At 37.9% G+C, this 12,577-nt stretch overlaps 1 protein-coding gene across 1 annotated transcript; it reads right to left on the bottom strand.

Moving 5' to 3' along the window:
• Positions 1 to 4,034: 4,034 nt before the first annotated feature.
• Positions 4,035 to 7,362, bottom strand: camk2n1 (calcium/calmodulin dependent protein kinase II inhibitor 1). Its single transcript, XM_038298138.1, has 2 exons — positions 6,622 to 7,362; positions 4,035 to 5,929 (listed from the first exon to the last, which is right to left on the bottom strand). The coding sequence occupies exons 1-2, from the start codon at positions 6,788 to 6,790 to the stop codon at positions 5,856 to 5,858; spliced, it is 243 nt and encodes an 80-aa protein (XP_038154066.1). The 5' UTR covers positions 6,791 to 7,362; the 3' UTR covers positions 4,035 to 5,855.
• Between the last annotated feature and the right edge of the window lie 5,215 nt (positions 7,363 to 12,577).

Raw genomic sequence — 12,577 nt, 5'->3', positions numbered from 1 at the left:
GCTTATGTTTCTGCATGTGGACAAAAAACTGTAGCATTTCGCCCGGCAGTAGCAGCAAGTCTGTGAAATTAAGCTTGAAAAGCGGCAATCAGCTTATCCCACAGGTTAAACTCACTGTCCACTTGGCCCTTTGATCAGAGTACTCCTCCACATTCGACAGGCATTATGAGTCAGTTCATTTGAAGTTAAAGGATCCAGTAAACAATTTTTGGAATATCTGCTGAAAGCCCTTTTAACTGAATGTGATAAAAGTGGAATTCTAGTAGAAATGGATAATGATGGAAATTCAAATAGAAAACATTTAAGTAAAAGAAGAAAGGTTTGAAAATCTAGAATAAAGGGGCGAGGAGAAAAAGGTCTATATGAAGCAAAAACGTCAGTTTTAAAGAAATACTTATAGTAATATTTTTACAGACTTGTACTTATTTTGTGTTGTATAAATGCAAAGGCTGATTAGAGGATCCAGGGTTTATTACTGTTACCTCAGCATGAAGGCTGCCGGTGCAAACACAGGCCGAATCTTTAGCCTGAGTGTGTGAAGTTCTGTCTGTGTAGACATACGTTTAGCAAACATGTATTTGTCACTGTTTTTGTGAAGGATATCTATTTCTTTCCTTACAGAGGCATTTGTACATTTATGTTTTTTTTTAATCTTAATTCAAAAATGTCTCATGTTTTTAACCACTTCAATATACTTTAAGAACAACATATATTTTCTGTCCCTTCTGTGTGGTCGGTTATGCCTTCCTTGTATAAAGTCAGTGTATAAAGAGCTTTCATTATCCTGAATTTAACTTTATTTTTTTACTTTAACGTCTTATTCCAGCACTTTTGATGGTTATTTCACTTAATGTCCAGTTATGTAAACTTTAAAGGGACATTATGTAACTATGTTCCTTTTTTTTTTAACTGCATGAAATCAATGACTGCATTTACACGTGTTATTATCTGTGTATACATTTTCATAGGTGAGGAATTTTATTTTAATTTATACATAAGGCTGGTTACCCGTTTATGGAGCTCCATGACATTCTGCCATTGTGAGTGAATAGATGTAAGGGATAAAATTGTACTAAAACATGGAATAATAAAGTGTTTCCCCTTGCTGACAGTTCAATGTAATTGAGAGACGACATGGAAGATTTTTCGGGGATGCTAACCCAACAACTGTAGGTCTGCACTAATGCAGCAAATTGCAGGACCCTGCATATGCAGCAGCAGAACAATAAATGGTTTCATCATCTTAAAAGAGAGCTTAAAAGACAATGAAACTGGAAACATTTTTAAAAAAAGGATAAAGATCGGCTGGAGGAGGAAAATATATTTTAAAGAGACGTTGAAGTTACCATGACAGGTAAGTGAACTGTATTGCCTAAATTAGCACAAATAAGTAACTTTTTCCATTCTGTTTAATTACACCTACTTTTAATTATATTAATTAGATCTACTTTTATGCTTGTTACCATAGAAAGCATAAAAGTAGATCCCATATACCATATACCTGTGAGCACTGGCTTTGTGTCACAGTAAATACCAGATTTTACTGCTATCATTCAACCTTCATCGTGACAACTGAAGCTACTGAAACCATGTAAACATTCCTTTCACTGCAGTGTCTGTGTTGCACTTTTTTCCTTTTAGTTTATAATACATTTTGAAATATCACTCGTTTGAACGAAATACCATTTCATAGCAAGATGACAGTCATTCTTACAACTATTCCTTTAAAGAATTTAGATACTCATTTTAAATCAGAGATTTCAAAAAGCTACTTCTATTCCCAAATCTAGTATGTTTAATGAACAACAGATTAAAATCTCTAAAGAGAACAGATCATGTTTGGTCGGCCTTCCTGTTAGTCCCTCAAACTCCTGCTCATTCACAACCTCATTGAACGATCATTAACACGTTGGAGTATGTAGTTTCATTTTCAAAAGCAGGTAACATGTCCGTTATTTCACTTATTTTCATTTAACATATTCCTTTTTTCTTTAACAAGAAACAGCATAAACACCATAGTTTTGTTAAAGCGAATGTTAAAACATTTACAGCTGTAAGAAAAAGTAAAGCTATCCAAACCAACTTGGCCCTTTGTGAAAAACTAATTCCGTTTTAAATCTGAATAAACTTTTTGTTCTCGACACATTTAACACTCCAAAAAGGTTAGGTTATGTGAAACGCTGTTGTAGATTTACGTCAGTTGTCGATGAAAGAACAGATTTCAGGCTTTATATATGAGAAAGGGTTTTTAAATTTTAATCTGGATTTAACAGGAAGCCAATGAAGAGAAGCCAGGATAGGAGAGATATGATCTCTCTTTTTGATTTTAATCAGAACTCTGGCTGCAGCATTTTGGATCAGCTGAAGGCTTTTAACTATATGGTTTGTTGACTTCCTGATAGTGAAGAATTGCAATAGTCCAGCCTTGAAGTAATAAATGTATGGACTACTTTCTCAGCATCACCCCTTGACAGGATATTTCTTATTTTTGCAATATTCCGCAGATGAAAGAAGGAAATTCTAGAAACCTGTTTGATATGGAATTTAAATGACAGGTCCTGATCAAAATGAAGTGGCTGATTAATCAGCTTCTTTTTCAAAGACTCTGGTCCGTAGACTATTACTTCTGTTTTGTCTGCATTCAGAAGGAGAAAGTTAAGAGTCATCCAGTATTTTATGTCTTCAAGACATGCCTGTAATCTATGCAATAGGTTAGCTTCATCTGGATTTATAGACAGATATAGCTGAGTATCATCAGCATAACAGTGGAAATTAATCCCATGCTGCCTAATTGATTGATTGGTTGACTTTATTGATCTCACAGTGGAGAACTTTACTTGTTACATCAGCTCAAATAATCAAAGAAGAAGAATGTGCCAAAGGTAGAAAAAAGTGCATGTATATATACAATATCAACAGTGCGTCCACAAATTACATATAATAATTCTCTCTCTCTCTCTCTCTCTCTCTCTCTATATATATATATATATATATATATATATATATATATATATATATATATAGCAAAAATAATTGTCCTAGCATTTATCTGAGCATGAGGAAGATTTATCATTAACGTGAACAAACTGATATCGGTCAGACAGATGGGATTAATTTTTTCTTTCACATAGTGTCAGGATAGTTTGGCTATAATTCATACTGAACAAATTTAATTAGGTTATCTCAGAAAGATCTGGAATCAATTTTTTCTCAGGACCTACATGAGTTTTCAATGATTATCCAAAATAATAAATCTAAAAGTTTCATCCAATTCTGCAACTTTAGCTATTTGATTTATTTGACAGGAAAACAAGCCTTTTGGTTAACCCTTAAAACAAAAGTAACTTTTTAAGAATTATTATAACTTCTTCATAGCAAAGCTCCTGGTCATAGTTGCTTTCCATGATTACCCAAATGTGACATCCTCTGATCCTGCATGAGAGGACAGCTTGTTGTCAGAGAAGCCAGGTCTGTCATGGTCAACTACCATTTTGAAAGACGGCACTGTTTTGGTGGGATAATGCAGTTACGCCTTTCAGTGAACAGGAGCTCTTGACAGAAAACTGCAGAGATGGAGAGTGAAGAACATCCTATTGAAGATAGCAGTAAAATCAAGCCAAGGCTCCAGGAAGACTATTCTGTACTGAAACTCAGTGTAGCACCCATGGAGTGCAAGGTGCATCTGTTACCATGGTACCCAGCTCAGGCAGCCCCTTTCATGTCTGTAAGGATGGGAAGGGAGAGGGGATGATGGTGGTTATGGGAACTAGCGAAATGTTCCTCTCACAGATGGCCGGGAAAATGGACACGTGAGCTCCTGGATGCGTGTGCGTGCTTTCATGTATGTTCCTGAGAGAGTCAGGCTGAAGATGCTGTGTGCTGACAGGGGCTCGTCACACAACATGAATCATTCAGTCACCATGGCAGGGCTGGAAATGTCACGTCTCATCAGCGTTCCTCACGCCCGGGTGCCCTCGACATCCCAGGGAGAGGAGGAGTTCAGAGGAGGGACTCGATTAAAGAGAGAAAGCAGGTTTTTTTAATGCAAACAGACATTTATTGCATTGGGAAGCAGTGTTGTACATTATCCCCACAAAGAAAAGAAACCAAAAAAATTTTTTTCGCAGAACTGTAACACATAATGAGATCATAGTCTGTTGTGCAACTGTTTGAGCACGCCTTTGTCTCAGCAGAACAAAGTGTGCATCTCAGATTCTCAACGGGATTATTCGCTCATCAATCTGCCTCTTCCATGTCCGTCTCCAAAGAGTAGGATGCTACTTTCTCACAGTGAAAAAAAATGCTGTCTTTACCTTTCCTTGGCAGCCGGATAGGCAAAACAACTAGGAAAGGAAAAACTGTACAAGCAACATGTCCAAAAATTAAGCCAAGCTACCTGCTACTGTCTTTAACTCTCTGATACAAAACTATAATTTCATGTTTTTTGCTACAGATTTAAAAGTGTTTTTAGTTGTTTTTTTAACAAAAAGCAACATCAAATACATCATTCCTTATTGTAAACCACAATCAACACTAACAGTAAATAGTACGTTATCATAATCTTTATTACAAGATATTAGGCCACTGTACAAATCAGCGAGAGTCGTACAGTACAACGGAGAATTAAGACTGTTTCTTGAGGTTTCTGTCATTCAAAGCTGTATACGAGGTGCTTCAAGATTACACAAGAGTTTCAGAACTGCTGCCACGCATGCATGAATTCATATTCGCCATGCATGAGTTGGTACTTTAAGTGTTTTTTTTTCTTAGTTTTTTACGAAAAAAGAGCCCTAAAAAATGGCAACCCATGGGAAATGACTAAAATCAATGCGCAAATGTATAAAGCACAAAAAATATCTGTTTTTTTTTGTAACCCCATGAGATTTGGCACACACAATAATGCACAATTCAGTATAAATAGTCTCTTTTTTTATCAATAGGGTGTTTACAGTGAAGTTACAGTATCAATCAATCCAGGTGAAAGCCTGGGTAAGCTTACAAACAGGTGGGGAGAACACTGTTTAGAAATGACTGGTTATAGCTGCAAAGTATGGTAACAAAAACACTCAGGCAACATCAATATCCATAAGTGAAAAATAAAATTAATCTCACTTGCTCAAAGGTTTTCTCAACATATAAAAAAATAAATAAATAAAACCAGAAATCTACAACATAAGAACGAAACACTCCCTCGGGCTTTACGTCACTCCAAAAAAAGACATATCGCCCGAGGTTTTTTAGGAATAAATGAAGTCTTCAGCACGGAACGAATCCACTTTACCAGTTCTCACTTTGTGCAAGAAAATATGGGCTACCCTTTCCATATTTACAAAACTCTGGTATTCGTCTGCCCTCAGTCAAAAAAACGAAGAGCAGAAAGGTTCGATTGATACGATATAGTAGAAGTGTGTGCTTTAGTTTATTATATTGGATCTACCTCTGTAGCCTGTCCCTGATTTCTGCATTTCGACAGCATTGCCTCCATCCTTCACTTCACCCCCACCGCCTCCTCCTCCCCCCAGTTTCCTCTCCTCCTGATGGGATTTATGGCAAAACCCGTTATCAAGGGTGTGTTTGTGTATATGTGTTATGGGGGTCCCCCTGGGGGTCTCCATTGTTTTGTTTTTTTTTTTTGCGTTTTTTTTTTTTTTTTTTTTGCCTCCTCCATCTCCTGGCAAGCGTTTGTGCATCCATCCATCTGGCTGGTCATGATGGATTGGGAAGAAGAGGGTGTGGAAGTGCTTGCTTGCTGCCACATGAGAGAAAGTGCTTATATACAGTGTCTTTGGATTAGAACTGGTAAATATCGCCATAGAAAGAAAAATCGGATTGTCTTTTGATGGGTTTTGGATGCTCTAAGCCTCCCCTGAAGTCTTCTCTGTTCCATTTTTCAGCGCCTCACTGTCGCCATTCTCATCCTCGATCACAACTGTGGATGACAGGGGAGGGAAAGTTAATGAGAAGGAGGATGGGGAGTGGGAGCGTTGGGGGGAGGGGAGGGGTGGGGGTCATCTTGGTGTGGCGTCTTAAAAATTCACCATCAACTTAAAGTAGTGCATGAAAAAAAAAAAAGCCCAGCTCTACAGGAGCCAAAAGTGATGCGTGCATGCATGCGAGAGTAACCCAGAGTACACAGCAGCGCTCAAATTATAGCGCTTCTGATGCACTTCTGCACATGTGCATGTGTGTGCGTGTCTCCGCTGCAGACCCACAGGTGTAGGTTCTCCATGGCTCCCATGGTTGTGCATGAAACCGAGTGCATTTATGTGCAACTTCATTTACTTTTATGCACTGATTTAAGAATAAAGCATCGTGCACACTAAAAACGTCAAGTAGACCCGATTTATATATATAAAAAAGGTAATCATATCAAGCGTAAAGCACAACTCTGTAGAGCAACATCCGAATGGCAACGCAGTGCGCATCCAACTCTTGTTGCAATGCGAATTATTTAACATTCAACGCAGCACACATGCATGCAAACAACAGATTTCTGGAAGCGGCTGAGTCGGTCTCCTAAATTGAATCTGTAGTTATGGTGCAGGTCAGCCTTAAGTGCGCATTCACCACATAAGCAGGGGGGATAGAGGGAGAACATAAACGACTGAATTACATAATTACCCCGTTTGCTCCTGCCAATTTGTCCGAGTTTCGGCGGACGCTTGTTCTGTGAGCCGTTGAAGAAGTTGTTGGTGTCTTGAAGGCGACAGGTGAAGGAAAGGTGTTCCTCGTCGCCCTCATTTCCATAATGAGTCATTTTCTCCTCGTTGAAAGGCAGCACTTCCGACATCTCCAAAAATGCGTCTTAATCACCAAGGCGCACCAGAGGAAAACGGATAATATCTATGGTTATATTTATGGCAGCCAAGCTTAAGCTCAAGCTGAAGTCCGGTGGTTCAGTAGCAAACACAGGGGAAACCAAAAAAACAACAGCACAATGGAAGAAAACACCGCGATCCGCTGGCACGACCGAGCCCTTTCTGTTTACCCGGAGGACACGTGTCTATCCGCTGGTGCGCACCAACAAAAAAAAAGGGAAAATAAAGCAGGGAATAAAAAATATCTTCACGTTTCCCAATCGTGAATCTTAGGCGACATTATTTAAAAATTCCAGACGCTTTTTTTTATTCCTTTATTTAGCCTTACTCCCTTCCTCTTTGTGCGTATGGATGTTGCAGTGGAAATGGAGGCGCGCGTATAGATACAAAAAAATGAGCCGTGAAGAAGAAGAAGCGGCCGCTGGACCCGCAGCTTGGAAAATCTGAGGGAGAAATGCAAATCAGGAGCGATGCAAAACACCGATCCCGGGGAGACCTGACGAGGGAGCTGTGAACGGGGAGGTGGGGGGGATTGTGGTGCAGCCCAGAAGAGTCCAGCTGGAGAAAACCAACAATTTACTAAAATAAATCAAACAAAAGACGATTTTAAACGCCAGTATTAACCCTGAACCAAACCAATTGGATATATTTATTTTAAATACTTGCGCCACCATTCGACGGATTTAGGACAGCAAATTGATCAGATCTGTCTCAGGATTGTTTTTTATCATTATTTTCTCTCTTGTCTTTTCTTGTTTTACGTTGATTGACTTTCAAGGATGACATTTGTTCATCAGGGGGCGAACATCACCAGAGGATGGCAGCATTTTCATAAGCTGCCAGTGTGACATTTGGCCCCTAGGTGCACTCTGAGTTTTCCCTTTTGCACATTGCATTCATTTCCTTCCGGATATATCTCCCCTCATTGTTTTTAATAAACATGCCGATAGATGTAAGTAATCCATATAATATTTCGATAAACAGATTTGATTTACCAAGTATTCAGATCCCTTGATTTTTTTAATTTTTAATTTCTTTTATAAAAAAAAAAAAAAAAAATTGTGTCTTTTATTTAAAATTGATCTCAGTTAGAATAGCATAGTAACGGTGCAAAAATATATATTTTTGACATTACTTAAAGAATATATTATTGTCTAAGAGGCAAGAACTAAAGCACTCAGCATGATTAGCATTTGAAAAAATCTTTGGACAGAATGCTATTTTACTAAAGCTTTAACATTTTAATCTTAACCCTTAATCGTACTTAAAAGTGTAACATATATAGGCATTTATATCTGTCTTTTATGGTTACATAAGCACCTTTCCTGTCACTCAGAGATGAACTTGCTGTCAGGCCTTGTGTCAGTTGTGTTTTCCTCTGTGTTTTATATTTTCTACGTTGATGTTTTAAATAGAATCTTCTTTTATGTTTGGTAGGTTTTAATAAACAACCATAAACTGAATTCACTGCCAGTATTGAATGAAAGTATTCCCACTGCATGATGCTGCCACCACACACTCACCAGCCGCTTTATTAGGTGGACCCTGCTAGTACCGAGTTGGACCCTCTCTTGCCTTCAAAACTACTTCAATCCTTAATAAAACAGAATCAATAAAGTACTGGAAACTTTCCTCAGTGAGTTTGATTTTTCTTTTTTACTGCAGCAGCTCGTCCATGTATGCCTGAATGCATTGAGCTGCTGCCATGTGATTGGCTGATTAGAAAAGAGCATTAATGAACAGTTGGGCAGGCGTGCCTAATAAAGTGGCGAGTGTACAGAACCTCTGTGTGAGACAAACACTTCACCTGACCAGAGCCCCTTTGCTGTGACCTCTTCATGGCTTATTCTATGTGATACCCAGTTTCACATTTATCACATTTACTTCATCAGTGTCATGATGGGTTCACTGAAGGCGACCCAGTTATGCAGAACACCACTGACGGACACAAGGATGAAGAGTTCAACAGTTTATTAAGCACAAACAAACAGAATGTACTGATTCTGGTTCGGGGCCTGGATACTGGTTCACCGGAGTCTGCGTGAGAGACAGCACAGTTAGCGGTTTGCTGGCAGGGTCTTTCTTCCAGAAGTTCACTGATTGTACCTTGAGGGTTCTTGAGGTTAACTTTGGGAGAGTCACTGTTGGTTCTGGAGAAGGGTTCATCAGCAGAGTCCGTTATCTGCTTCAGCGTCTCACGTCTTGTTAGAACAGACCTTGGCTTGGAAGTCCCAGCTCAGTCCTGAGCTGCTTGAGGTTACTCAGAGGGATCTTCAGGGTTTGGCTCAGAGGGTCGGCTCGGCAGGTTAGCTCTTCCAGAGCTTTCTCAGAGGAGACACAGGTTTCCTGGAAGACAGAGATATAGTTAGAATCCAGACTGGATTCAAAGTCATGGAGATACTCAGAGGATCTAGGCTTTAGCGCTGACCAACTGGAACAACACTGCGGCGTTGAGGCAAGGTCTGAAGACAGCTTAAGTAGTGGATCCTCTGATGATCTTGACGAGCTGCAGCTGTGCAGGGAGCTCCCTCAGAGGATCCACGGCGGACTCTGCTGGAGAAAGATGGGATTTCTCCAGCTCCCAACAATCAGTACCTTTTACACTTATCACTTTGCCTAAACTTTCTAGAGTGCACCACATATGTTGTCCTGTTATATTATTCTCCCATCAGAGCTTGATGATGATCTCTGCAGCTCTTCCAGAGTTATTTCCTTCTCTTATTACTACCTTCCTTTTCCAGGCATTTTAGAGAGACTGAGCAGTGCTCAGTAGAATTTACTTAACATTTTTAAATGTAAATCTGATATTCTTTTTTATTTCATTTTTTATATGATATATGATATAAGCTGTGTTATAAAATTATGAACTGAATGAAAATTAAAAGTTTATGCATCTTATACATTTACATTGAAACTAATCAAATCAAATATAGAGCAATAAAGATATTAATTTTTGAATCCATTATATTTTTATCATTTTTTTCCCATTTGTATATATTTTTTAGTAATAGTGATAAAAATATGATTCATAATTTTTATTTATCATTAATGCTTTTACTGTTAATGTTCTGGTTGTTTTTGTTTGATTGCTGCTTTATTGAACTTATAACGATGATGGTTATTGAGAGGAAGGGTATTTATTTTATTTTATCTGCCTGTACAGTGTCCTTGGGTGTTGTGATAAGGCGCTTTCAAATAAAATGTATTATTATTATTATTATTATTATTATTGATTATGTAAATGTAATATTAATAACATAGTTTTACTTGTGTTAGGACTACCTAAGGAGAATGTAGAGAAGCCAATTAACCTAACAGTCATGTTTTTGGACTGTGGGAGGAAGCCAGAGTATGCACAGGGAGAACACGCAAACTCCATGCAGAAAGACCCCAGGCCAGGAATCAAACCCGGAACCTTCTTGCTGCAAAGGAGCAGTCCTACCCACTGCCACTGAGCAGTCCATATACATATGTATAAATATATATCTGCAACATCAGAAAAAAGGAACATGAGAAACTCGAGAAATACCAGGGGCTCAGACAAGAGCTGGAGAAAAACTGGAAGGTCAATGCATCAGTGGTACCCGTTGTCATTGGGGCACGCGGGGCAGTGACTCCAAAATTAAGGAGTGGTAACAGCAGATCCCTTGAAATACCGTGGTGGGTGAGGAAGAGTTTTATATATATATATATATATATATATATATATATATATATATATATATATATATATATATATATATATATATATATATATATATATATATATGTAGAGAGAGAGAGAGAGAGTAAGAGTTAAAATAAAAGTACCGAAGACACTACTTCTAAAAACAGGAAATCAATCAAATATATATTTTTTTATGTTATTTCTGTATTTCTATGTATTACGCTCTAATTGAACCTTGCTTACAAAAATTCTTTGAAATTCATGGCCATGAAAAATCTATCTATCTATCTATCTATCTATCTATCTATCTATCTATCTATCTATCTATCTATCTATCTATCTATCTATCTATCTATCTATCTATGGATAAAAAATGGGACACAATTCTCTATGTACTCAAATACTTCATAGGTGTTGTAGAGCACATTTAAAATGTGACTTAATATTTGGTAATTAAAGTACTGACTTGTCAGGATGATGTCCTATTTTATTCACGTTGCTGAAGTGATCCTCTTTAAAAGCTTTAGATGGTAACACAATAAGCACAAAGCGTCCAGATCAGATTAAACCGTATAGATTCAAAACTACCCTTAGGGGGATTTTTTTTAAAGGAGTTTTCCACTGCCTGATGTCTACTGTTAGCTATAATGTATCCTCAGTATGGACATGATGAAGGGAGTCCTCCACAGCTTCAGTAAAAAGGGTAAAAAGACATATATCATCTTTTGTCAGGACGACAGAAGCCAGTATAATTACGCAGACAATGGACGTACAGATGACACTTGAGCCTGCAAAGAGGAGAGTTTACACGTCTATTTAAAACAGGAACAGGTATGACACACCTATTCCCATTAGATCTAAAATGGTTTAATAACAAGATGATCTGGAAAGGAGGCCCTTAGGTTAGAATAATTCACTTAACTTGTCAACTCAACTGGATGATCGTTCATAGGATTTAAACCATCTAAGGCATATTTTAGATGTAAATTTTGATCAGCATTGAAAAAGTATTTACACCACCTGATTTTATTTTTATATTTTGTCAATTAACAGCAAGTGGTTTCTATGTTAGACTTGATAAACCAACATAAATTAGCCTTAAGTTGTGCTGTGAAATGACAGAAAAACTGATGCTTCTCAAAAAAAACTTGCAATTTAAAACAACAAATGAATATGCTCTTATCTCAGCTGTTCCCTTATAGTTCTAGTCGTATATTTAGGGTCACTGTCCTGCTTTAGGGTAAACCCCCTCGCAGGTTTTGTTTTGTTTTTTTTGTCCAAAGATCGGCCCGAGGTATTGCTCCATCCCAGCAACTCTGAATCAGAATCACTTTATTAATCCCTTGAGGTTACTTCTTTTCTAGCGGTGGAACCATTTATAGAAGAGAGAATAATATGATTGCAAATACAAATAACATTGTGCTCCCACCAGCTTTCCTGTCCCTGATGAATAAGGCGTTCATACCAACTTGAACTGCCACCTCCATGTTCTGCCATGTAGATGTTGTGTTTAGATTGATACACAGCGTTAAATTTCTGCTACAGTTTTGTTCTCCATCAGTCAGAACACCTTCCCCCAGATTGCTTTCTTATTTATGAACTAAGCTACACAAGTTAAGATTGTTCTGTTGACAGACTCTTCCAGAGCTGTGGATCCACCAAGATAACCGTCACCCTCTCCAGCTTCTCTGATTAATACTTTTCTGGTCTGACGAGTTGTTAGATGGCCAAAGCCAAGGATATAGTTTATACACCTGATGCTGCTCTAATTATTTACACCTTGACCCCTAACCTGCGTTTTATGGTCTTTATGATCCTATTTCTACAGTAATGTTCTTTACCAAATAGCTGAGATGCTCACAGAAGAGCCTGATTTACTTGTGGTACTTTCAAGTAAATATGCTTGCAGTGGACCTCATTTAAGTTTTTATTTTTTTTATTTGTAAAACATCACAGTGAAAAGTAGCCTACTCCTTCTCTTCTACTAAAAATGTTGCACTGCTTTTTATTTGTATTAATATATATATATATATGTATATACAGTAGCAGCGAGTCAAAATGGCCCTTCCCAGCCGAATGGCAGCCCACTTCC

This window comes from Cyprinodon tularosa, unplaced genomic scaffold (assembly GCF_016077235.1).
Source record: "Cyprinodon tularosa strain WSP-4 unplaced genomic scaffold, ASM1607723v1 ctg40, whole genome shotgun sequence".
NCBI lineage: Eukaryota > Metazoa > Chordata > Actinopteri > Cyprinodontiformes > Cyprinodontidae > Cyprinodon > Cyprinodon tularosa.
Note: the sequence above shows the minus strand (reverse complement) of the source record. Positions and strands in the feature narration are given on the sequence as shown.

Bases quoted from the DNA above. Each gene is read 5' to 3' on its own strand.
- camk2n1 (XM_038298138.1), bottom strand. From the start codon at position 6,790: ATGTCGGAAGTGCTGCCTTTCAACGAGGAGAAAATGACTCATTATGGA. The intron at 5,930-6,621 runs GTAATTATGTAA...TGTCATCCACAG, and splicing joins AATTGGCAGGAGCAAACGGG to TTGTGATCGAGGATGAGAAT.